This window comes from Didymosphaeria variabile, assembly GCF_027946475.1.
Source record: "Didymosphaeria variabile strain IMI 356815 chromosome Unknown scaffold_7, whole genome shotgun sequence".
Lineage (NCBI taxonomy): Eukaryota > Fungi > Ascomycota > Dothideomycetes > Pleosporales > Didymosphaeriaceae > Didymosphaeria > Didymosphaeria variabile.
The window spans coordinates 13,717-40,104 of record NW_026611626.1 but is presented as its reverse complement, the minus strand read 5'-3'; the positions used below and the strand labels follow the sequence as shown (position 1 = coordinate 40,104).

General features: G+C 43.4%; 7 protein-coding genes across 7 annotated transcripts; 2 read left to right on the top strand and 5 right to left on the bottom strand.

Annotated features, from left to right (window-relative positions):
• Positions 1-104: 104 nt before the first annotated feature.
• Positions 105-946, bottom strand: N0V89_009162 (uncharacterized protein; the record flags this gene model as incomplete). Its single annotated transcript, XM_056217915.1, has 2 exons — positions 105-277; positions 328-946. The coding sequence occupies 2 exons, from the start codon at positions 944-946 to the stop codon at positions 105-107; spliced, it is 792 nt and encodes a 263-aa protein (XP_056067180.1).
• A 1,254-nt stretch (positions 947-2,200) lies between these two features.
• On the top strand, positions 2,201-2,654 carry N0V89_009161 (uncharacterized protein; the record flags this gene model as incomplete). The annotated part of the gene is made up of 2 exons (XM_056217914.1): positions 2,201-2,578; positions 2,610-2,654. The coding sequence occupies 2 exons, from the start codon at positions 2,201-2,203 to the stop codon at positions 2,652-2,654; spliced, it is 423 nt and encodes a 140-aa protein (XP_056067179.1).
• Positions 2,655-3,498: 844 nt separating this feature from the next.
• On the bottom strand, positions 3,499-4,965 carry N0V89_009160 (uncharacterized protein; the record flags this gene model as incomplete). Its single annotated transcript, XM_056217913.1, has 1 exon — positions 3,499-4,965. One exon carries the CDS (start codon positions 4,963-4,965, stop codon positions 3,499-3,501), a length of 1,467 nt encoding a protein of 488 aa, XP_056067178.1.
• A 1,660-nt stretch (positions 4,966-6,625) lies between these two features.
• Positions 6,626-8,574, bottom strand: N0V89_009159 (uncharacterized protein; the record flags this gene model as incomplete). Its single annotated transcript, XM_056217912.1, has 3 exons — positions 6,626-6,648; positions 6,707-8,472; positions 8,525-8,574. 3 exons carry the CDS (start codon positions 8,572-8,574, stop codon positions 6,626-6,628), a joined length of 1,839 nt encoding a protein of 612 aa, XP_056067177.1.
• A 1,449-nt stretch (positions 8,575-10,023) lies between these two features.
• Positions 10,024-10,973, bottom strand: N0V89_009158 (uncharacterized protein; the record flags this gene model as incomplete). The annotated part of the gene is made up of 3 exons (XM_056217911.1): positions 10,024-10,384; positions 10,439-10,821; positions 10,875-10,973. 3 exons carry the CDS (start codon positions 10,971-10,973, stop codon positions 10,024-10,026), a joined length of 843 nt encoding a protein of 280 aa, XP_056067176.1.
• Positions 10,974-12,801: 1,828 nt separating this feature from the next.
• N0V89_009157 (uncharacterized protein) lies at positions 12,802-14,069 on the top strand (the record flags this gene model as incomplete). The annotated part of the gene is made up of 5 exons (XM_056217910.1): positions 12,802-12,811; positions 12,861-13,010; positions 13,080-13,406; positions 13,464-13,641; positions 13,739-14,069. The coding sequence occupies 5 exons, from the start codon at positions 12,802-12,804 to the stop codon at positions 14,067-14,069; spliced, it is 996 nt and encodes a 331-aa protein (XP_056067175.1).
• A 3,499-nt stretch (positions 14,070-17,568) lies between these two features.
• Positions 17,569-18,342, bottom strand: N0V89_009156 (uncharacterized protein; the record flags this gene model as incomplete). Its single annotated transcript, XM_056217909.1, has 1 exon — positions 17,569-18,342. The coding sequence occupies one exon, from the start codon at positions 18,340-18,342 to the stop codon at positions 17,569-17,571; it is 774 nt and encodes a 257-aa protein (XP_056067174.1).
• Positions 18,343-26,388: the final 8,046 nt, after the last annotated feature.

Sequence of the window (26,388 nt, the reverse complement as noted above, 5' to 3'; positions counted from 1 at the left end):
TTTGAATATGCAAGTGAACCATCCATACAAATACAAGTAAGCGCAACATACAATTTCTAAAACAAAGTTTTTGCTAATAATAACACAAGAGGCCATGCTTAAGTTTAGACCGTCTTGCCCTTGCCAGCCTTGCCCTTGGTCTTGCCTCCCTTCTTAGATTGCGGGGTTTCGGCGCATATCTGATACTCTTCCGCTGAGCCGGGCTTTCTCTCGGTGGTTTTGACGTAGTTGAACTTGCTGTCCAGGATGATGTAGCTGACGTCAGGGAAGACGCCGGCTGGGCCACAAGTCAACTGGTGATAGTCGATAAGAATGCAAGGTACTTACGATTCCAAACTCCCTTGTCGAGGATAGGGAACATCCACACGCCCTTTCCGACTTTCGTAGCCTTGCCACCTGCTTTGCAGTTGTTCTTTGTCTTCTTAGGGGTCTTCTTCTTTGGAGTTTTCTTGGGAGTCTTCTTCGGTGTAGTCTTCTTAGCCGTCTTCTTCTTCGGCGTCTTCTTGGGCCTCGTGGTCTTGGGCCGGGTTTTAGTCCTGGTTCCTCCACCGCGCGCACGCCGTGCTTGGAGAGCATGCTCTTCTCTCCTCACTGCCTTACCAGTTCTAGACCCCTTCGCTTTCTTGACGCCCCTGGCCTTCGTTTCCTTGTTGGGCTTGTACTTGGCTGGGAAATGGAGCCCGTTGCCTGTCTTGCCCTTGAATTTCATGGCCTTCGCCTGCTTCACGGCCTTCTCAATCTCAGCAGCGGTGAATTTGGTTCCGGGACAACTCGCGCCTGTGATTGCATTGTTGTTTGGACAGGTGGCACCGCCAGATTTGCCGTTGCTGTTCGCCTTGGTTCCGACGGCTGTGCCAGTCTTTGCTCTGGTCTCGAGATGTCCGAGATTGGGACTCGCTGCCGAAAGGACTACAAGGCCCAGGAAAAGGAGATTTTTAAGAAGCATGGCGAAGGAGACCAGCGACTTTGAGCAATGTGATGAATAGAGGTTGGAGGTTTCGCATGAGGAAAAGAGATCGAGAAAATAAAAGGAAAAGGGAATTGAGCAGGAAAATGGAATCGAAGAATGGAGTACTGGCAGTGAGCGTGAATTGTCCACGATGAAGCAAGACGAGACAATTTCAGGCCATATAGCGACGCTCTCAGCGATACGAGCGAGAAGATCTGTGCAGGAGATTTCTTTGCTGATATATGCCTAGGAAATGATGAGTTGCAATCTATTCTAGCGGTGATGATACTGTTGCCCTGCAGCACCTATTTCCCGCTCAGCGCTACGTCCGACTTCCGAACATTATCGCATGCTCCCAAAGAGAGCATTGTGGAATGCCAACGTACCAGACTCCTACATGGAATCTGAAGCGCGCATCGCATAACCTTGTTCCAAGACTTGAAAGGGCTGTGAGCGGTGAGAAATGGCCGATCTTAACGCTGTGCCGCCGGATTTCGTGACTGATTCGTATTTCAGAAGCTGTGCCGCCGGATTCATAAAACGTCCACCCTTTCGAGTGCGTGCTGTGCCGTCGGACACGTAGGCGAGCCTAGTGAAGGGTTCGGCTCGGTCATCAGGCTTACGAGCTCCGATCTCAGTTGTCAAGGGTCGCGTGTCTTTGATCAGCAGGCTTGGGCTCTCGCCTAAACGCGAAAACAAATTTGGATGTTTTCGATTCGTTAAAAGCTCGATTTCGAATGAGTATTCTTAGTATCGCACAGTTTTTTATAAAGTCGCGATCGAGATCTTGCGCATTACTTCGGGTGCTTATGTTCGTGTAAGAGCCGGGGGAGTGGCAGGGGTGTCAGCGTCGGTGTGGGGGCCAGGGATGGTCCGGATATCGCATTCTGCAAGGTTAGAAGACTTTCGTGAGATTTTCGGATAGAGTAGCTAAAGTAGACTCAAGGTATATTAGGGCTTTCTCATTACTCGGGTGAGTGTATTGTTATCCAAACCATTTACTTCCAACAGTCTTTTGCGCGCGGTACTGGTTACCGTTATTTGCCCTTGAACATGCGCTCTATTTTCGCTTTATTTTTCTACGTTTTTCTGTGTTTTCAATGCGTTACAGCAATCGATGTGAGAAAGTACAAAAAGCCAAGCGAAAGCAGAGTCAACGTTCAGCTCGACCAAATGCTGGCCGCGGCCGCTCCTGAGCCACAACACCTGAACACGCCGAATTCGGGCTCAAGGGGACATCGACTAATTTTCATGGCACACCACAAGGTGTCTCGGCCAATCTCCGACCTCCAACTCATCAAGATTGCGATGGACGGGTTCATGGACATGCTCAGAAACGGTGAACTGTACGGAGTTGGCAGGAAGGCTCTTCCCGGAGTACTGACAGCTTTCTACTTCGACAATCAGATCATTCTGGCTAGCTCACAAAAAGGAGGAAGCGCTCTTACCTACACTCGAGGCAATGGCTTAGACGAACTAGTCAGGGACTGTGTCGCCCCTAATGACAAGTCGAATCAAGCCAAGTGCGGAGAGATGAGCGCTTTGCAAATCTTCAAACATTTATATCCCACAAAACCTATCCGTCCGGAAAATATCATCACCGTTACCGTCCGATGTGGTAATGATGAAGTAAGGAACAGCGACGTTTACAAATGCAAAGAAGAAGAACTCGAAGTTTATCCTCCCTGTAATCCGCCCCAAGTAAGTCTTTTTCTGATTGTCTCGCTACCAGAAGGACTAGAACTCACTCGAACATTTACAGGGCGGTGGTTGCGAATTGTTGATTGGTCCGAATAAGCTTATCGAGAGACACATCCCCACGACTGTCTGGACAAACAACGGAAACGCGGATGTTACCTACTCTAAGAATGGCTGGGAAACGACGCTTCCAGATCGACCTTCTCTTGCGGCTCCAGCGCAATAATGAGGGAAGCATTCCATCGGCTAATATACTGTGGGCCATACGTTGGTCAGGGGTTTGGAGGTTTCAAGGTCTTGTTCAAATGCTTCATCAGCATACGAATTCTTCTGTTCTTCTTTGTATATTCTGTTCGCCATATTCTTCAGTCTGAAACTTCTCCCATTTACTTCAAAACTTAATTTCGAATCTATTATCTAAAGGGCTTGTATCAACCTGTCGAACAAGGTCAAATTCAAGGTGAGATGTCGATTTGGGTCATTATACCACACAAAGCAATCAAGCGTGGAAGCAACGATCAATATGAAAGAATCCTGCTTCAGAGAATACAACAAGATTAAAGCTTAGTGAAAAGCCTGCTGAAAAAGCTGCTCAACAGGGCAAACAAGCTGACGATTTCGAGAATCGCCCGCCTCACGGGCATCGCGAACACAAAATACAACGCATAATAGAGCAGCTGCTCAACTCTCGACAGGTAAGCTTGACATATGTCAGACTGTATCGTGAGTCTACGGCTTATGTGATGCCACGAGTATTCATGTCCTTTTGAAAGCCCGGTAGCTAATATGAGAAGAAGATTATCAGGGTGATGTGCACTTTTCCGGTTGGTTTATCTCTACGTATCCCTAGTCTACATGTCCCAGTCCCATCGGTGCAATGCCTCGCTCTCGTGGATGATTTTATGTGGCAAATCTATTCCTTGGAAGATTGCCTCAAGCTCGTCAAGCCTACTGAAATGGACTGCATCAGAGCTCTTCTGGAGGAATAAGCGGACTTCCTTTAGATACGGTGTAGTCTTCCATGCAGTCTCTGACATCCAGGATCTAAGCTTAGGCCATTCGTCATCTCGGTCGGTGAAAGGCAAGTAATCATTCGTATCGTCATCGCTGATTGTCACAACCTCAACATTAGGGGGTATGCTATCTTCCAGTCGTCTTGTATACGAGTCTTTTTGGCCATCCCAGTCTGGAAGCAACAATCCGAATGGTGCCTTGAATCGCTTAATGTTGACCATGCTACGCAGACCACTCAGAGAACCCCGAATTTCTAGATTCTGAAACTCGGGATTAAACCACGGGCATATCATGTCGACACCAATATTGAGATCCTCGAGAGTGTCCTGGACTACAAGCAATACTTCAACAAATCTATCCAGATTCATTGTATCAGTATTCAGTGGATCGACATCGGGTATGTGTTTCCAGACCCAGCGTAGCTCCTTTAATGCCCGAATTCTCTTAAGAATCTGTGCTAGAAATTCGACGTGGATGTGTGTTAGAGATAGTGATGTAAGATAAGCCAGCTCTGGTGGGCCTACTGGCCAACTGAACGGGAGCGATGGAGGGTTTAGACACCAGCCCGAGATACTGCGCACCGACGGAAGGCTTAGAAGGGCTATCATGTCCTCAGGTTTACAAAAGTCCGGATTTTTCCCAGGCCATGGGGTTATAGGCCAAGGGAATGAGATATGTTCGAGGTATTGGAACCGAGAAATGCCGTGATTTGATGGGTCAAGAGCGGACTGGAAAATCTTCCCCAGGAACTGATTCTCCATGTCTTGCGCTGCCGTCGGCGGGTTCCTAGAGAGTTCTTTTTTCTCGGGGTCCGGTAAGACGACCAAATTTCCGACGCGAAAACGTTTGAGGTTGGGCAGTCTTGACAGGAATAATGCGACAAAAGCGTTCAGGTCGCCTAGACGCAGTTTTTCTGTCCAAATGTCGGCGTAGGCAAGACCAGAATGCGAGATGAAGGGCACGAATTCGGACATCCCATCCTTATCGGTTGGCCGCGGTGGAGAAGCTTTAGGTATTTCGTTTATATTACAGTATCTTCGGCCATCCGCCGGTTCGCCATCGCGCAAACGAACAGAGCCGACATGGGCCGCCAGCTCAGGCTTGTTGAAAATGCTTCGACAAAGGTGAATTATAGAGCGTGGGTTGTCTCGATGTATAGTGAGGTCGATTCTAGAATAGCGCAACGGCGTTGCGCATTTGTGTAGCTTCTTACTCACGAGACTCATAGCGAGTAGGTCACGGAACGACACGTGCTGGAGAATAGAGTCGATGATTTCCGTGGGACAGTCAGGAAAAGATGCCATGATTTTGACGGTGATGCGATAGGGAGCGCAAACACAATAGGAGGCGCCCGGAGAGCTTTTATCACTCTCGGGCATGTAAAGACCTATTTTGGGTGTCAGCAGATCCACCGGACTGGGCTTACCCTGCCAGGTTTTGTGACGCTATTCTTCTCCAGGTTAGACTAATAAGTTCCGCCCCCATCCACTTGATCGGGGAGACGCTTATGACTGTCCACTGAGCATCACTTACAACTAGCTGGGAAGTTCTCCGAAAGAACCTGGTGGAACAAGCCGATCTCGAGCTCCGTGGACTTCGAGACGCCTTGGAAAGCGTTGAGGATGTCACTCCGACATTTCCGTCACTGTGACTACCTATGGTACTAGGTGGGAATCTCGAAGAACTTTCTCGTTGCATGATATAGGACCGAAGCAAGCTATGCCCCGAATATGCCATCTAGCCGCTAAATTTGTTCAGATGCTCTTGCACCAGCTGCACACACTCTTCAAGACTGACTATGTCCTTCGGAACCACCGTGTAATTAATGCCGCAAGCGATAAGCTGCTTGCGGAACGCGTTGTCGATGCGCATCCACTGTGTCGTCCCATCCAGCATCAACCGCGTCCCATCGTCGATTAGCCAACTGCACCCAGTTTCACACAGTTTCACGATGCCCGCCTTCATGCGCTGCTCGAGCTCTTCCATTCCTCCGATATGAGCATGTCGCTTGCCGCTTCGTCGACAAATAGCTCCGCATATACGATAGGATCGAGGCCAGAGCAGTCGGATATATACCATCTTGCTGGAGCTTTGAGGTCTGTGATAGCCTTTTCGGCAGCGACTGCGCATCGAGAATGTGCTTCTATAGTCGTAGCGCTTGAGATGACAATGTGGTGATATCGAAACGGTTGAATTGCTTTTCTCTCAATACTGTGCGCGCAACCTCTCGAATGATAACCGGCTTCGGAAGAACACCTTGTGTAGAGGAGCTCGTTTCACCGGTCAAACCTATTTTCTAGCGCGTCACCGAGCGTCGTCTTCCCGGTGCATATGGAGGGCTGGGTAAGAGCAGTCGACAGGCAGCACTCTTCCCAGCAATCGGATCCCTTCTTTGATGAGGCGTTTTACTGCAAGCGCGTTTATGCAGCATGCATACTACACCAATCACGCATGAGCTCATTCTTATCCACGCCGCCTCGCAATGTCAGTTTCTCCAAGACACTGCGCCGCATTATCGCCCACCACGTCCTACGATGAGCAATCCGCAATAATTTCGCGCTGTCTTGGTGTGCCAAGTTGATGCAGACGTAACATCCTGGGATTACTCTGTGGCCAACCTTCTGCAAGCCAAGAAGACAAATGCCGCCAAACTAATCAAGTGCCTCTCCCTCAAGCACAGGATGTGAAGGATGACACTTGGAAATAAGAATTCAAGCCAGGTAAGTGTGACAAAATAATGTCTACCAGACGTTATATATATGTATGGTCAACATGAATAGCTAGCTAGAGAAACTAAATCAATGGCTAGGTAATCATTACGACGGGCTGTCGTCACTCTGATGCGCATTACCTAATGGTGTACATCTTCCAGTATTACATCCGCCCCTTTCTCGCTAATCATATACGTCGGCAAACTTATATAATAACCCGGGATTTTCGGAAACACACTCGCATCTACAACTCTTAGCCCTTTGGTGCCCCTAACCCTGAACTTTGAGTCTAACACTGCCATTGGATCACTATCCGCTCCAATTGGACACGTACAGCTTGCATGATGTCCCCATGCCTCTTTCCTAATAAACTCTTTCATCTGCGCCTCAGTCGTCACATTTGGACCAGGCCATACCTCCTCAAATGTTCCTTGTAGCGGAATCACGTTCTTGAAGATCTCACGCGAGAGCTGCATGCCTTCGTACACAGCTTGCAGGTCTTTGTCCGCGGCACCGTCGGCAGTAACGCCAGTGTCAAAGTAGTTGAAGTTGATAGAAGGGGTGTCGCGTGGGTCGGTGGATCGCAATGCGACGGTGCCGGCGTTATTTCGGGAATGCGCTTTTAGAACGATCCATGCCCAGTGATGTGCATCTTTGAGGGCCTTAGACGAGTATCCCGGGTGGTAGCCGGTGAAGTAGGCGGGAGCGCCAGAAATCAGAAGATCGGGTTCGTCTTCTGCGACTGAAGATTTTTTGATGATGGCGACAGCGATGCCGTTGGTAGCGTAAGTGCCTTTGAGGGTTGGGCCAGGAAGGTTCTTCCATTGCTCTAGACATGGGTCAGGGTTGGTGCGGAGGAAGGTGCAATCGGTGGTGATCGCAAAATCCGTATTGGAGTCCGCGACGACAGTGGTTTCGTAGCGGTCTTGGAGGTTGGTGCCGACGCCGGGTAGATCTACAACAATAGGGATATCGAACTGGGAGAGCTCAGATGCGGGACCGATACCGGAGAGCTTGAGCAGCTGGGGAGTGTTGAATGTACCACCAGAGATGATGACTTCACGAGCTGCATCAACACTGCCAGGAATACCCCCGGAGGAAGAGCCGGCGGCGCGCGGGTCGGCACGATATAGGCTTGAACCTTTAAGATAGTCAACTCCGACAGCTCTCGGCTTGGTTCCGGACGTGTCGAAGCGAACCTTGGCGACTAAAGTGTTTAGCATAATGTCTAGATGATACTTCCGTGAGCCATCATCGTTGACTGCGTTTGCGGTATCTAGGATGAAGCTCCGAGGGCCTGTGCGCTGCTTTTCCATTAGGCTCACCGCCAAAGGTACCTGATAGAGCCCTTCCGAAGCATCACGAGTGGGTGTATACGCGTTGATATCGCGAAGCATAATCTCCCCTAAGCCAGTGACCGTCGTGATCAACTTGCCCAGAAGTCCCTTACCCATAGCCGTGGCACCGGCAAGGATGAGGGAGAGCAGCTTCTGGTCCTCCACAACCAACGATAGGTCTGTCAAACTCGTCTCCAGCCAACCATTGTATCCGTGACCTACAACGCTGCTAGGAAGGTAATTGCTGCGCTCTAGCTTCTCGTAATACTTTCGCATATGACTTGCGCTCCAAGATTGATCACCGGTGAGGGACGCGATATCATTCCAGTCGCTCTCGTGGGGGTAGATGGTGATCATGGCATTGTGTGCTGAGCAGCCTCCAAGAGCTCCTGCACGCGGGTACCAGATTCCAAGAGGTTTTGACCCATCAGGCGGACTGCTTCCCACGTAGTGCTCCCCAGAAGGCGTGTTCCAAGTCATCTTGGAGTCTGTTTCTTGCCGTGACTGGTCCTTGTAGTGGTTGATGAAGTAGTCCCATTGCATAGGCTCATACTCGGTCGCTTGCAATTGTAGCGCTGGAACTTGATACTGAGTTGCATTGCCATGGTCGTCACCGGCATCGATGAGAAGTATCTTGTGACCAGCAACGGCGAGTCTGGCCGCCAAGGGGCCACCGCCAGGACCGCTGCCTACCACAATGTAGTCGTAAGTGGTAGCGTTGTCAATCTGTTTCGTCTCAGCATGGCGATGCCAACTATCAGGCCTAATGTCGCTCACGTTAGCGTCCTAAATCCATACTGACTGAAACTACTCACAAGGCCGCAACTGTAGCACTGAACACTGCAAAAGACACGAACGCCTTCATTGCCAACTTCACAATTAGATGCCACTAATTAACAGTAAACAACAAGATAGAAGATAAACAACAAAGGAGTGACAGAACGAGTGACAGTAATGACGGACGCAAATAAGGTTGACCACAGCTATACATGGGAAGCCGGCTCGCAATAACATAAACTATTGTGGCTTGCAACTGTGCATTGGTTTCCGTCGATCTCCGTTGACCAAGGAAGTGATTTGCTCAAGATTGGGTAACGGTGTGGCCATGTGCAGCAGCATCTCTCCTGACACAACATGACAACCCACGTTGTGGAAAGATCAGCATCGTGAGTTGAGCCAGCAGTTTGGTATTGTCCTTCTTATTTGCAGTAGCCAATCAACCGTGCAGACTCCGAGGGACTCTTCGTTTTAGCGTAACGGCCCGCGTGCCTCTCCGTTGTGCACGGTGAGGCACCTCCTACAATTAATTACCGACCGTTAAGCCGAAGCCTAGAATTACCAGGAGAAGAAAGTAACCCGAAAACCAAATGACATGTCATGACGGCTCTTTCCGTAGCACCATGTGGGCCCCCTTTTCCAGTGTGGTATGGTTAGTCGCTAGTGCGCGGAGACTTTGAAGCTGGCAACCCCGGAAAACTTGAATGCTGATGAACAGCGCACGGCTCGCACGGATGCCTAAAAGCTAAGCCTGCGGGTCCGCGCATGAACAGGATCGCGGTACTACCTTCGTAGAAACGGGCCGGGAAAAAGATGCCTATGCCTGGAAAGGCTAAATCGAGTGCGGAGTACCAGGGATTTCACCCCAAATGGACATTAACGGCAGGATAGGTTGACCCGTCTTGATTGCGGGATTACGTCAGTTAGCACCCTAAGTGTGGACCGTGAATGCGACAGTAGTAGTATGGAGAATTTATTGCCCGAATATTTCTGTTGGGTTGAAGACTAACGTGAGGCGGCCGTGTGACAAAACTCTCTTCCTCAATGCTTGGTAGATTGACCTATCTGACCGCTTCGTAATTTAGATACGGCATCGTGGTATAAGGATTTAATACTAGAAAACACCATGCCGGGTACAGAGAATATTAAGGTGGTGGCGCTTTTTGCAACCGCCTATTGGTTTGAGCTTTTGTTTCAACGTCATATGTGACAATGAATGGGTATAAAATTTTGTGCCACACTCTATTTGTGAGTCAATTTGCGAACCATTACATCCTCACAAGCTGCACGAGTTTGCATCCGATATGAGATTGACCAGCGGTTTTGACAACAACGTTACGTTGCCAGTGGCTATATATATGAACAATACGTAGCAATGCTCTCAGTCAAAGAATGGAGGTAGCTACTGGTCGCCTATTGCGGCGGATAGTAGCAAGATTGTGAAACAAGTCCATTTTCATACACCGAAAGAGAGCAAGCTAACTATTATACTGCTTTTGTACGGATTGGAGAGCAGTTCAATCACGTAGTACCATGTCTAGACATCATTTCTCTTGCTCCCCTCCTTCTGCGCTTCCGTACTGTTAACGTCCATCAAGGGAATAAAGTCCTTGGTATCGGTATTCTTGTGCGACCTCTGAGACCTGTCCGCCCCAAGAGATGCACTAAGACCACTTGTGCCGCTCCTACCAGTCAACTTATCGCGTGCTGTGCCACCAAATACCTTCGGCCAGATTCGCTTGAACAGTGAGTGTAGTGCGGGCATGCAGGCGCACATAACCCCAATATCCATCTCAATGGTCGACCAATACCCAAATGGTGCCACGTCCCAAGTGAAGTTCTCTGATTTGGCGAAGTATATGAGGGTTTCCAATCTGAGGATGCTAACAAGAGTAACGCTGTATACGCTCAGCTCGATTCAAGCTACAGGATTATTCTGCGGATGAACTTACAACCCACCAAAGCCAAACATGAGCATTAGTTGAACCTTCTTCTTCCAGTTCATGGCCAGTTTAGAAAGTTGTCGAAGAGGCAAGATAATGGTCGCTATATCCAGAACGATATTGAAGATCGCAGCCGCCCATCCCTGTGCGTTAACATTGTTGCAGGCTCCGGCATGCTCATGGTTCCAGTATTTCCATGCGTGGTCGACCGGTCGACATTGAAATAGCGACACGAGGATGAAAGCCAGCATGTACAGGCCCGTGAAGACCATGACAGCGTAGACAGCCCTTCGAAAGTTTCGGTCTGGGAAGATGCGCAGGTAAAAGCATAGGATAGAGATCTTGGTAAGAGACACTACTGTGATGTAGATCGGCTCATCGATGAAATAGATCTGAGAAACTTGTGAACTGTGGAACTGTAAATCATGCGATGCGGACGACTGACCAGAAGGATGAACGTAATCTTGTCGAATGGAATTGTCCAAATGTCTTTCCCCAGACCAGCTTCGGCCACTATGGAAGACATAGTCAGCAAAAGTTGCATGATATCTAAATCTGACTGTACTTACAAGGAACCGATAGAGCCGAAAAAGATAATAGCAAAATCTGTTACATTCAGTAGGATGAACAGTCAGAATGGGCCCTACTAGCAAAGCCTACCATAGCCACATAAATTGTATAATCATCGATCCCGACTTCGGATCCCTGTAATGTCAACCTGGAGATCAATCGCAGGATGCAGAACATGAGAGCTAAAACACCGCCACCAACACCAAAGCCTGATATAAGTTTGGTACGGTCCCGAATGGGGGCTCCGCATGCCGTGACAGAGACATTCTTGGTTGCTGCGCATTATTAGAATACGAGTCGAAAAGATTGCGTATTTTTTATATGCTGACTCAGCTGCTCTTTGATTGTGCAATTGCTTTTAACGCATACATCAATGGCTTCTGCCAACTCTTTGTTCATGCAGATGCAGGTTTGATTGGTTGCCGCGCAGGTAGACTGTATGATTCCGGAAACAGTACATTCTAGCTTAAAACTATTAGCCGAGGCACCAGAAGCTCAATAGAAGGGTGTTGCTTACGCCACATTGTGGAAGAAGCGACGCAACAGACGACAAATCTGCTCGAACAGTAACCAAACCAGCACCCGCTAGCAGCAGATAAATCCACGACAACTTCATACTGTTACACTTACCTGCCTAGGAAGGCGAGAATCGGATGTGTCAGCTTGGCAGAAATTCGCATGGAGCGACTGGTGAAGAGAATGCTTGAAGGATGCCGTCTTGGGCATTCAAACCGCATGAGAGATTTTTGACATATTTGAGATCTCGCGGTGAGGGTGTACGTTAGCTTGTAGATGAATCAGGCATCGCGGCGGAGACTACAAACGGCCCGAGTAACTGCCCCAAATGGGATACATGGGCCAATAGATATTGCGGTGGTGGATCCAGGAAACGGGGGCCAGCTACCTGCTCCGAGCGGGGAGAAGAGATCGACAGGAGAGTTGAAAAGTAACAATGAATCAGAGGCTCGGTCGGCTCTTTCCGCAGCTTCCGGCGGGAGCTTTTTCTTCAGCGCAATGGGAACAACTTAGACCATGGTCGGTGGGTGCAGGCAGATTTATGTTTCTACGAAAGAATTCCGGTCCAATCTTTTGGGTCCTGAGAAGCACCGGCATTGTGAAAGTGGAAAATCTTGGGTTGAGACTTTCGGCCGATCATAATGTGCACCTTGAACTATGATGGCCCGGTCCACTCCAGGGTACGTAATCCCTGCACGCATATGTGAGCGCGCTGTGGCCTATGATCATCATCTCATTTCTCTTCCCTTGAATGATGGGAGTGCCTTTCTCTAATTTCCTGGCTTCGGCACAACCGTGTTCACTCTTTCTTCAAAATGAGCTTCATAATGCAAAGTACTTACTTTTCTCTTTTTGCCTTGTTTTTCATTTTCAGCAATGCAATTCCGACCGCAGACAACCTCCTCAGATCGCGCCATCATTCTTCTCTACATTGCTCAAACAAGGGTTCGAACAGCAATCCACAAGACACAATTCGACACGAACTAGGGAAGCAGCTTCCAAGAAATCAGCTCAATGAGCCTATCGATGGTATCTCAAACCCAAAGTACTACAATAGCTCAGAGTAACCTTTGCTGACCTCAAAAAGTTAGCGGTCTCCATGAATTTCAGCCACCAAACTATGATGCTGGCGATCAGCGCGGTCCATGTCCAGGACTTAATGCCTTAGCGAACCACGGCTATATACCACGAGATGGTGTTGTCAGCGTAAGGCAAATGTCTTGAATGTGCGCAATAATTTGGGGTTAATACTTTGCTTCTTGTAGCTAGTCGATGCTATTGCCGCCATGAATAAGGGTGAGTAACGGACTCACGATTAATCGAATAGCACACTAAATTTCACCAGTGTTCGGAATGGGTGTCGACCTCGCCACTGCGCTGGCTGTGATGGGTACAGTCTGGGTCGGAAACCCACTCTCGTTAAGCCCAGGTTTCTCCATTGGCGGACCAACGTCTAAATCTTCCAACATCTTAGGGAATCTGGTAGGACTGCTTGGTAAGAAATATTGAGCTGTCCATTAGCATTGGTATAGGAATACTTACTGATATTTTTTGATGGAGTTAGGAGCGCCACAGGGTATCAAGTATTCCCACAATTTCATCGAGTCGGACTCTTCGCCAACGCGAAATGACTTGTACACGACTGGAAACGCCTGGACGATGAACATCTCCCTTTTTGAAGACCTTTACGGAAGGGCTGATGCCACGACTGGAATGATCGAGTTCGAGACAATTGCAGAGTTCGCTAAGGTCCGGTTCCACGAAACAGTCGCTGAGAATCCCAACTTCTATTATGGCCCATTCACCGGTATGATCGCCAGGAATGCTGGGTATCTGTTCACTGCGAGGATCTTCCGGAATCATTCCATATCTCACCCAGAGGGCGATTTGAGTACGTTAAGGTTGAAGTAAATTGATTTATCAGGTTATATGCTGATCACTTCAATAGCAAAGGAAATCCTGAAGAGTTTCTTCGCGGTTACCGAAGATGGATCGGGGGGATTGAGCTACAACGAAGGATGGGAGAGAATCCCCGAAAACTGGTATAAGACGCCAGTTGACTATGGCCTGGTGCAGTTGAATCTCGATATTGTCGCTCTAGCTTCTTTGCACCCTGAGCTCGCTAGGTAAGCAGTCAGCGCGCTCCTTGAAGTGTCTCCTAGATTCATGAGAGAACTGTGCCTACGTCTTCTTTCCAAGCTCACGCTGACAATATTACGACAGCATTGGCGGCAACACCGGAACAGTAAACAGCTTTACTGGCGCAGACATCTCAAATATCACCGGCGGCATACTCAACGTCCGGACTCTTCTCTCGGGCAATAACCTTCTTTGTCTGGCCTTCGAAGTGATCAAGACCGTATCGCCAGATGCACTGTCAACAATTTACAAGACGCTAGCTGTGCCGTTACAGATGATCACGGATGCTCTCGCCGCACCGCTGCTAGATCTCGCATGTCCTGCCTTCGAGGACATGCAGTTGGGAGGTACAGATATCTTCAAAGAATTTGCTCAACTTTATCCTGGAGCGAACCGAACTGGTGGGGCAATTTAATAGTTGGATAGGACGGTTCTGACGGAGGTGTTCTCGCCAGATTATATCACGAGCAATAGTTTCCGTCTTCCATCGCTCTTTGCAATACAATAAGTGCAGGCGAGGAGAAGAGGTTATGCGCAAAACAGTCATTATGGAAAATGCTAACCAAAAACAAAATTCGTTTCTCTGCCTGATTACATTTCTGGCGAGCGGTCTACCCTCCTTGCCGGTTTGATACCACGCTTTTTGTATCTTAACATCTGTGTAATACGACTCAATCACCTATTTTCGATCTTCTAATGATTACCTTGTCGACATCATGGAAGTCCTCTCGTGACATAGCTCGACGGTCTTGTCCTTTCAGTCTTCGTCAATGCAGTCGTGTTAAGGGCACCCTAGACCCAAAGCGCAACGAAGTGAGAAGTCTTTGCCAGTTGACCGGAGGCGTAGGCGCCATTTCTTTCACCCTGTCCGCTTCCCAGTGGATCCAGAAATGAAACCCATACTTGGGCCCATGAGCCCAAAACTAACTTCCACTTCCACTTCCACGGGCACAGGGCCGATCGCAAGGCGCTCGCTGTGACTGTCATTGGGTAGCTGAGTGAATCTGCGTACGAAGTTATAATGTAAGCGTCTTTGTTGCTGTACTTGATAAACTGTTTTGTACTGTACACGTGATGCGATACTGGCATGACTAGCTCTACCTACCATGGTATATTCCTTTGATACCTACTAAGTTATGCTTATAAGCGATCCTATGTACCTGCACTTCACCGCCCTACTAAAGGCGAATTGCTGCTATCCTATCTACCCTGAATTACGAGAAGAAATCATTTTCAATGACATCTTCATGGTTGATCCGATTTCCAATGGAAGATATGCAAAGGGAATCTACTTTACTTCAGGTATAAATTTCGGAGCAGTTTCTGCCGTTTCGAAGTCTCTTTCGGCTTTACTGTAACAGATTGCGACGAATTCTGGAGTGTGAGATGACTAGGACTATGCGATACCTCGATGGAGGCTCTATCAGAGGGCTCTGTCCTGTACGTCGCCTCTACATACTTCTGCTTATCGCTCAGTGCCATTCCCACATTATATGTGCTCGTCAGCATAATGGAATCGTCGAGAAAAGCTTACACCGTCACACGGGACTGTCTGTATATTAATTTGAGTGAAGCAATTCTTAGTGACAGCCTTGTGGTTTTGTAGGCAGAATATCGTCGTAAAAGAGGCAAGTACGCGTGATCGTGGGCGCGTCATACTTTGGTGCTTCATTAATCAGTTTCTGAACCTGTGACAGTTCGATACCAGGCCTCTTACCAACTATTGCGATCCTGAAAACCTCTAAAAGGTAGCCATGTGGGGGATACTATATTCTTGGTCTTTTCAATACGGTAGCTTCTAGCTCACTTTACATGTCGTTCCTGTTGTCCATGGCGCCGTGTTAGTATGGTGAGACGACTAGAATGCTGAAGCTATCGGTACATCTTGTTCCTTACGCTTGACTGCTAACGCGGACGTAGTGGTTTGTGTAAAGAGGTTGATTACTAGTACGCCCAGTGCGGACACCGTACGAGTGGCATTCGAAAAAGAGGATCTGACATTGAACATGAGTACATTCTCACGGTTCGCAGGAGTGAGTGTGTACTACATGGTAGGCAGCTCGAAGGTGAGCTGGGAAAAGATGGCCATCAGGGGAACGACATATATCGCTAACTTTTGAAGGCGAGGTTCGGCTAATTGCTTAGCGCATCATTGGAGGTTCCATCTGCGTAGCCGGGGCAATGGCAATTCACCACGCACATACTCATGAAATGGGGTCCGTTCCGGAAATGAGCTGACTTATCCATTGTCTTGTGACGAAGGCCGTAGCCCCGTTGAACTGCGTGATTATACCAACTGCAAGCACACATTGATCTGCCTGGTGGAGATAGGGAATGAGTATCATATTCCTTCCTCTCAGGCAAACCCCAAATTTAGCTGGGAAGAAGAAGAATGGAGAACTGCATGGCTTTACAATACACCATATTCAAGGGGGCTAGTCATAGCATACTGTATTTAGTTTATAGAACAGCACTATGAGCCCGTTGTAGCTATTGTAGATAAGGCAGTTACATAGTGTACCTAGTGTATGTTAGTATACAGATGTGGGTAGCCTCGATGTGGGGGCGGCGCTAGCTGCAGCCGCCACCACCAGCTCGCAACCCCCACAGCCCTAGGTATAAAAGGCCCAACCCCGCTGTAGCGCCCAGTCTTGCAGCCTCTGATCTCCTTTCCCACTGAGCCTGCCTGGGTGCTAGTTGCGCGATTCTGATATGTACATTACGTTGATCTTCGGTCTTTTATGTGTTTTGCATAGGGTTTACGCCAACAATGAGTTTATTATTCCTCCACCTGCTGGATTAGACGCCTTTATGAATGAGTCGGCCGAGATTAAGTGGCGATGCGACGATTGCGGATCGTTACCAGTGACACTGAATCTATGGCAAGACAAAGGCGACGGTAGCTGGGCTCAAGAAGTACTACTGTGTAAGTGGGTGATAAAAGAGTAGCCCATCCGTGCCGCTTGAGCGCGCCACTAACGTGTGCGGACAGCGAGCGAAATTGACCCTGGAAGCTACATCTGGGCCCCCCATCCATTGGAAAATCTGACAATAGCGAATGGCTTCCACTTCAACCTCGTTGCTGGTAGCTTTGGATTCGATAGCGGCGCGGTTTTTATCAAGGAGTCGCCGAGCACAACTTCGGTAGTAGTTCCTTCTACCTTATCTTCCACGTCTACCTCGCCATCGACGTTTTCACAATCGGGCACCACCAGTTCTTCTTCTAGCACATCCAGTGTCACTACAAAACCTTCTTCGATGGAACCAGTACCCACAAGCTCCAGCGCTGCAGGCAGCGACGACAACGCGACCCTAAAGATCGGGCTCGGTGCTGGTCTGGGCGTCGGCATACCGTTCCTTCTACTCGTGGGTGGTATCATAGGCTATGTGGTCTTTCAGAGGTCTTCTAGGCCTCCCCAGTACACGACATACCAAAAGCCCTTCAAGCATGGTGCGGCTGTAGCACAGGAGCTCCCCGAAGCGACGTCTGTCATGGAGATGGGGAATGATGGACAGACATGAGTTACCGGAACACGTGAGCCCGACCATTAAGTGAGTGAGAGGGTGGCAGGGACATATGGATGGGTGAGGTAATGTATCTACGTACGGAAGGGACGCCCCTGGCACTTGCAGAGTGTTTCCATATATATAGCCCCATCGCTAATCTGACCAATGGCAGCGACCCTTATTATGTGACACCTCACCTCTCAAATTGAACCTCATCTTTGACATGACCTAAAATATCGACCTCAACCAGTCCGTCCGTGACAGATGCCTAAGCCGTGCTTCTAGTGATGTCTAGAAGTGCGTTGTATTGTGACAAGGGCGGTATGATCTATGACGTCGGCCTAATTACATCGTTTCTAAAGTTCATAAGAAAAGACAGCAGCTAATGTAGATTTCCAGACGCACACTCAAGGATCCGCCTTTCTCATCCTTAATCCCACTCTCTTCCCGACGAATTCGCTCTGCAATCCTTTCTCGAAGTCGGCAGCAATGAAGTCCAAGGGATCCTCTAAAGAAGTGGCGTAACCACCCGCTAGACCGACGACGTTCAAGTAGGGCCCGATCAGCGGTACCCACTTAAGAGTGCCCCGCCACCCGGGGGGAGAGTCCGCGCTGGCGATCACATTGGCCGCCGAGCAGTCGTCCGGTACGGGGATTCGAATCTCGTTGTGCTTGGGGCTCATCTGATTGGCACAAAACAGCGACCAGGCGATGTTGCCCCCTTCTTGCTTCTGGATGAGGGCCAAATTTTCCCTGTGCTCGGGAAACATGGGCATGTAATCACCCATGAGACGAGTCGGGATGGCGCTGTCCAGCATGGGAAAACCAGACATCAGCCAGGCGCGGATCGCGGGCCCGCGGCGCTCCTCGCGGGCTTCCACAATGGCCGCGACGACGGTGGCGAACATTTTGATATATTCGCCGGTCTTGGAGCGGCCGAACATCTGCGCCACGCCAGCGGCGTGAAAGACGGCATCGCAGTTGTGGTCGAGGATGGCATTCTTCAACGCCGACTTGTCCGTGACCCACCCGACGACCACGTCGGCCAAGACAGCTCGCTTCTCTGGCGCGAGTTTGCTAGGCGAGCGAACATAAGCTACGACAGTGTGGCCGTGCTTGATCAAGGCAGGCAGTGCACGGCTGCCGACATTGCCAGTGGCACCAAGCAAGAGCACCTTCATGGTCGTTTCGTTCAGCTGTGTTTTGAAAAAATGGATAGTACTGGGTCGTAATATTGTGTCCAGAACCTAGGTTACAGATAGCTGAGGGCATAGTATATAATTGTTTTTAGCCAAGGCTTACTCGGCCCGCGAAGTCCCCGTGGAATTTACGGAAAACAGCCTTCGACAATGATGCGCACCCCTGAGAAAAGTACCGAATTCCTGCCAAATTCTCCGCGAGCCATTGTCAAGGTGCCTATGTGGCTTAGACTTAAGAGCAGTGCCGCCGTATGCGAAGGAAGCGCTAATACACACATTTAGGGCATTACTACATTTTTCTCAGTACACCCAGCCTGGCCAAGAGGGTAGCGCTAGGAGAATCTTTACAGGGGTGTTTTGTAGCTCTTACTTGCACATGAACAATTCCGGGCGTCAGGCGTTGACTGAAGCAACGAGACCAGCAGATTGGCCACTCCTAAAGCGCCCTGGGATGGGTCATCTCACATTAAGCACAGAGCCAACATTACTCATTTTCATCGACGTGCGTAGATGTGTAGTCGTTGTCCTTGGCTGATCTTAGGGCTTAAATCGGTGCCAGAACATACCTGGGGCCCTTGTTGCTGAGAAGTCCAAACGCTCGATGGAGACCTCGAATCTTAACCTGTAAATTTCTATGTTTGGTCCGCTCACAGATCACATATCGACCAGCATGCCAGTTTTCCAGTCGACGGGCTCTTAGACAGTTCAGGTATGGACATCCTGTAAGATCTCATCAAACATAACACTCTCCCACTGCATGTTGTCCCAATCATAGCCTGATGTTGCCCATTCGAAATCGTCGACGCTCCGCCCTGGCAACATATTTATGGCCTCTCTGCTTCCTTCGTAAACGCTGTCATGGGCATCAGTCAGCAGGCTCCTCCCCCTGCCTACCGCCATGGCGACCATCTCACACCATTTCTCGACCCTAGCCTTCTTCATCTTCAAATGCTCTGCAGCAAAGTCCCATGTATCATTCTCCCAATCTACCCCCTGCGCCGCAGCTATCTCCATCTTTGCGGCCTCAAAACGAGCTGCCATGGTGTCTAAGATGCCAAGGATATCAACCTAAAGATTGGGTTGCGCTGTGACCTTGGCTCTAAGCGTGTTGAGTATCTGGGCGGACACGAGTTGGGTGGATAGTGGGGCTAGAGGTCTCGGCAAGCTCAGATCTAGACATGAAGGCACGCCGCTGAGAGCAGGCGTTGGTTGCCAGGGAACCGTGAATTCTTTCTGCAACGCGGCCGAGCCGGCACTAGAAAGCTTAACCGCGCTAGGCCCGGCTACTCTTACCCATCGAGAGAGCATCATGGCGCCGTGAACCAGTTGGATGTAGGCGGGCTAAGGCATATAGAAGTAGGAGCTAACCGGGATGGCAAGCCATTTCTCGAGCCAGGCCTTAAGTGCGGCAGTGAACTATAAGAAGACATCAGATATTATCACGCCTAAAAGCGAGAGCGAAGCGAAGGATAGAGATTCGGCATCTGGTAGGTATAAACCTGCCAGGAGAGGCGCAAAGATCCAGAGGTAAGCACTATAGTAATAGCAAGAAAGAAAGTCTAGGCTCTCAGACCAGGTTAGCGAAGCACCGGCGGCGACATTTTCAAAGATTTAGGGAATCATACAATCAGATCTAAGATTCGGGGGTAGCGCATCCTAGAGGCTATCTAGCTCAACTCAGAATGCCTCTAGGCGCGCCATCATTAATGGCTCAGGCAAATCTAGCTATTCGTCAACCGGTGAATCACTACTATAGAAGTGGAAAATTTTCTCGGTAAGTTACTAAATGTGGACCAACTATATGGCAAGTTAGTCTATCCTGTATTCTCTAGCATCTTTAAGATCTTTAAGGCATTAGTCCATATATTTAGTATATCTCGTAAACGCTAACTATTTCACGGTAAGGCCAGCGCTATTATTAAGTTAATTTTATCCTTTATAAAGCTCCATTTAGGCGTTATAAGACTTACTTTAAGCTTATATACTAGACGCTAAGTAGCGCCCTCTTCTCTTTATTCGTTCTAGACACAGGCTCCTCGGCACGTACTAAAGGCAGCTAACTTCTTTATTAAGACTTAGGGTATATACTTAAATCTAGATCTTCTACCAAGCTAACTACTAGGTAGATTAGATTATTAAACTGCGCATAAGCCATATAATGGTAGTAGTAGGATCCTAGGAAAACCAGAATACCTTAGAGGAGATCTAATAAGCGCTTAAATCTTATAAGTATAGTATTAGAGATATATTCCATAATGGCGCGGCTTTGTCCCCTTACTAATTAAAGATGGCAGACGGAAGCTACCATTCTAATTACCTTTATAAGAAATAGACAAGTTACCTACAGTTATTTTAGCGTTGTGTGTTATAAACCAGATAATAGTGGGAAAGTTTGGGCGCTTATAAAGGTAGAAGATATAACAACTAGGGTTATAATAAGATAAAGATGCGCTAAGTTACTTAGATAGTAGTTACGTAACTTACTTAGCTACTTAGGGTCCCTAAATAACTAAGTAGCTAAGAGTTAATACGTAACCTACTTAGCTATTTAGGGCTCCTAAGTAACTAAGTAAGGTTCCTATATAGGAGTATAAGGATAAACCTTTATACTTATATTTAACCTAAGTTTTAATCTATTATTTAGATTTACTTAGGCCTTCCTTATTAACTTATTATACTTTATAAAATACTTCTATATTAATAAGAACCCCTTCTTCCTCCCCTTAGTAAGTCTTACCTAAGAACTAACCTTAACCTATTTAGGACTAGCTATCCTTTCTAGATTTAATATCTTAAATACCCTTAATATAACTATAAGAACTCCTACTTCTTCTATAGCTTTAGATAATAATGCTATTACTCTAATAGGTAACTCTAAGAGTAAAGTATATAAACCTAATTTATATTATAGTAATAGGAAGTATACTAATATATAGCTTTTTTAGTTAGACCTCTACTTCTTTAAACTTAATAAATAACCTAAAGATAAATAAAAGGTTATCTTTATAGCTACTTATATATAAGGTAATACTAGAGAATAGATTTAACCCTATATAACTAAGTATCTAGAAATAGACTATAATAACGAAGATAAGGAATATATAGATAACTATATAAACATAGTTAATATTATTAAAGACTATACTAATTTTAAGAAATATTTTAAGTAGATATTTAGAATTACTAATAAGGTACCTATTATAGTATAAAATATTTAAACTATAATATAATAATAATTAGTAGCTAAGTATATAGTAGAATTCTATAAAAACGCTATATAACTTAACTAGGATAATAAGTTACTAATAATAATATATAAATAAGGTCTTAAGAAACCTCTATAAGAAGAACTTCTACGTAGTAGGGGAATTATTAGAACCCTTAATAAATTATATAATAAATTAATTAGAATTAATAGAGAATGGTTTACACTATAATAGGAATTTTAACGTAACCTAAGAAATATTAGTTTTAGATAACTAGTACCTATAGTCTATAGGGTGCCACTAAAAGGACCTTAACGCTAATTATAAGACTCCTATAGATACTAGCTAATAGAAGATATCTAGTTTAACTACTTAGATAAAGAAAAAGGAAAAGGACTAGGCTTTTATAAGCCTAATACACGTATCTTAGATAGAACCTAACACTAGGGGACTAAGACTTATATATATTTTATATATAGTAAACTAGGCTATATTACTAGGAACTATAGATCTAAGAATAAGGTTATTAGATAGTTAAACGTACTTACTATTCTAATAAAGAAAATTAAGGATAAAGAATAGACTATTATAGACGCTATTAATAACCTTACACTTAATAATAAGTCTAGATTAGAGTTATTAACCAATTCACGACTCTATAAGGATATAGAGAAGAAATAATCTAAAATAGTAGATAAGGAAGTTAAGTAGACACTAACACCTTACCTATAGTTTAAAGGTAAAGAAGTAATCTTTACTAATAGAGTAAATATATAGGAATACTTAGATAAACTACTAATCTAACTATAAAATAGAGATATATTATTATTACCTATAATAATCTTACTATTATTCTCTATACCACTAGAAGCTTATAATAAACGCCGACTAGAAATTATTATAAAAGAAGATAGATAATAGGTAGATTATAGATATATATAATAGGACCCTAGTAAAAACTTCTATAATAAGAACCTAGATTATTTATAGAAGTACTACCTAGACTACTAAAACCTATGGCACTTAAATATCTAATAAATTAAATATAGATATAACTAGTGCCTAACCTACTATAGAGCTAAGAAGCTATATAGAGGTAAATAACTACTAAATAAATAATAATGCTATTAGGAATAGTATAATTACCTAATTAATAAATGCGATAAACATTTATAAAATAAGTAAGAAAAATTATACTTTCTAAGCATAAATAATATATAAAATATAGTAACTAGTATACTCTATAATAGAATATATACTTAAGATAGATAGTAGACTTACTTAAATATTAATTATAGTAGATACTAGAATAATAAACGTATCTATAGATTTAGTAAGAACCCTAACTAACTAAGAATAGTTATTAATATTTAGATAGAAATAAGTATAGTATAGAAAGGTAAAACTTCTAAAGAGAAACTATAGTGGGAGAATAACTATAGTAGAAGAAGAGAAGGGTAGGAATAAAAGAAATAATAAAAAGGGAATATAGACTACCTAGCTTCTAAGAATAGTTTTTTTTTAGACTAGAACCTAGCCCCTAAGGCCTAAGAAACCCTTAAAGACTTATAGATAGGTAAGGAGATACTATTAGAGAGTTAAATACTATTAATAATAAGGTATTAATTAAGCTACTAGTTTAGCTTAATAAAATATAGATTAAGGCACTATTAGATTTAGGCATATTAGAAAACTTTATATCCTAAGAAGTAGTACTATAAGTAGAACTCTAGCTAATACTTAAGAACGAAGTATATCCTATCTATATTATAAATAGAAGTTAAATACTAAACATACTATATATTACTTATAAAGTCACTACTATACTTTAGATCTATAGATATAGGGAGATAATCACACTTAATATACTAGATAGATCTAGGTATAATATTATATTAGGATTACCCTAGTTAAGGAAGTATAACCTATATATTAATTAGGGTTTAAGAATGCTATCCTTAGAATACTATAAATATGTATTATAAGCTAAGCCTATGCGATAATAGAGATTAATAGTGGATAAGAGTGTTATTAATAATATAGACTTATAATAGAAAGTTAAAAAATAGAAATTACCCTTAGTAGACGCTAGTAGGAACTACTAGGTTATAAAGTATAAGAAGAAGAAAGAAAGCACACCCTTAGAAGTACTAAGAGAGTATAAAGTATAGATATATATATTTATAGAGAAGGAAGGAAAAGTAAACCTACTAGAATATTAACCCTAGGATTATATAATTAACCTAAAAGAAGGGAAAACGCCACCCTTTAGACTACTATATAGTAAGATAGGAGAAGAACTCTATAAGGAATATAAATTTATTAAGATAAACCTAGTAAAAGGATATATTAGACTATTAAAGTTACTAGTAGTAAGTTCCTTTATATTTATTAAAAAGAAGGATAGATTAGATAGACTATGCGTTAACTACTAAGTAATTAATAATATAATAATTAAAAATAGATACCTATTACCTAATATCTTAGAACTTAGAGATAGACTCTTATAAGTAAAAGTCTTTATAATAATAGACTTAAGAGATAGATACTACCTAATTAGAATAAAGAAAGGTAAAGAATAGAAGATAGTATTTTAATTATACTATAGACTTTTTAAGTACCTAGTAATGCCTTTTAGACTTACTAATACACTAGTAACCTTTTAAGCACTTATTAATAATATACTCTATAAATATTTAGACATATTTATTATTATATATATAGATAATATTCTTATCTTTTTAGAAAATAAATCTAACTATACTAAGTATATATAGATAGTACTAAAGGCATTAGATAAGGTATACTTAAGAATTAAACTTAAGAAATGCTAATTTAATATTAAATAACTTAAATTCCTTAGACACGTTATTACTATAAAAGGAATTAAGATAGTACTAAGTAAGATAGAGAGTATTAGAAACTAGCCTATACTAAAAACTATAAAGAATATCTAAGAATTCTTAGAATTCTATAGATTTAATTAATAATTTATTAAAGATTACGTAAAGGTTATAATACTATTAATAAACCTTACTAGAAAGAACACGCCTTTTAGATAGATAGATAAGTATAGAATATTATTCTAACTCCTTAAGATAGCATATATTATAGAACTAGTTTTTATTTATTTTAGGAGTAATAAACTACTATAATTTAAAACTAACGTAAGTAATCTTATACTAGAGCATACGCAAAATAAAAATAAAATAGTAAATAGTACCTAATAGCCTACTACTTATATAAGTTTAATAACGCAGAAATATAATATAACGTATATAATAAAGAACTCTATACTATTATTAAAGCCTTAAAACACTAGAGAATATATACTCTTAGCTATTTAACGCTAGAAATCTATATAGATTATAAAAACCTACTTAGGTTTATAATAATAAAAGAACTAACACTATAATAGTAAAGATAGTTATAGACTACTAAATAATATAAGTTTAAAATTATCTATATAGTAGGAAAGGAAAATAGACGAGTAGACATACTTAGTAGATAAAGTAATCTAGTAGGAGAAAAGGTTAAGACCTACTTAGTAATTCTTTATAAAAATAAAAATAGATCTCTTAAACTAATAGCAGAACTTAATTAACTTTTAGTTATAAACTAAGAAGTACTAAAGTAACTATAAACTAAGATTATTAGATAATACTATAATAACCTAACGTATAGGCACCTAGGTATTATAAAAATAATAGAACTTATATAACAAAATTATACATTTAAAGGGATAAAAGAAGCTGTAACTAGTTATATCTAAAAATATATAAAATACTAGAGGAATAAACACGGCATATACCTTAAGTATAGAGAAATATAACTAATTAAGATACTAATAGCACCTTTTAAAGATATTACTATAGACTTTATTATAGAAATACTAGACTTAATTAACCTAGCCACGAAAACCTTATATAATAGTATTTTAGTAATTATATATTAATTTATAAGCTATATTAAATTAATTCCATATTTAAAGAACATAATAGCCAAAGAACTAGCTTACCTTTTTAAGATAAGTAGGTTAGATACTATAGTATTCTAAAGATAATTATTAGTAATAGAGATAAGCTCTTTATATTAAACTTTTAGATAATGTTTATAGCACTTATTAGAATAAAATAAAAACTATCTACGGCATATTACCTACAGATAGATAGAAAAATAGAAAGAATAAATTAAACTATAGAAATATATCTATAAATATACTATAATAAATAGAAAAATAACTAGGTTTTACTATTACTAATGGTATAACTAGTACATAATAATAAGGTATTAATAGTAATAAGGTAAATACCTTACTATACTATATATAGAAAATATCTAAATCTCTTTAACTAACAACTACTAACGAATATTAACGCAAAAGAAGCCATAGATATAGTAGATAATATAAAAAAATATATAATAAACTCTAAGAAAACCTTAAGAAAGCTTAATAGTAAGCTATTTCCTATATAAATTAGAAACGAAAAATGGCACCTTAGCTAAAGAAGGGATAAAGTATATCTACTTATAAAGAACCTTTAAACCTAGAAAAAGAAATATAAGAAACTAGATTATATTAAGGTTAGACTATTTTATATTTCTAAATAAATATTACTAGTAAACTATAAGCTAGAATTACTACTAGATATAAAGGTACACCTAGTATTCTATATATTACTATTAGAACTAGTAGACCCTAAGATACTAGTTAAAACTACCTTCTATTATAGAGTAGAAGAAGAAACTAAATTTAAAATTAAAAGTATTATATACGTAAGAACCTATAAAGGAACCTAATAATATTTTATTAAATAGAAAG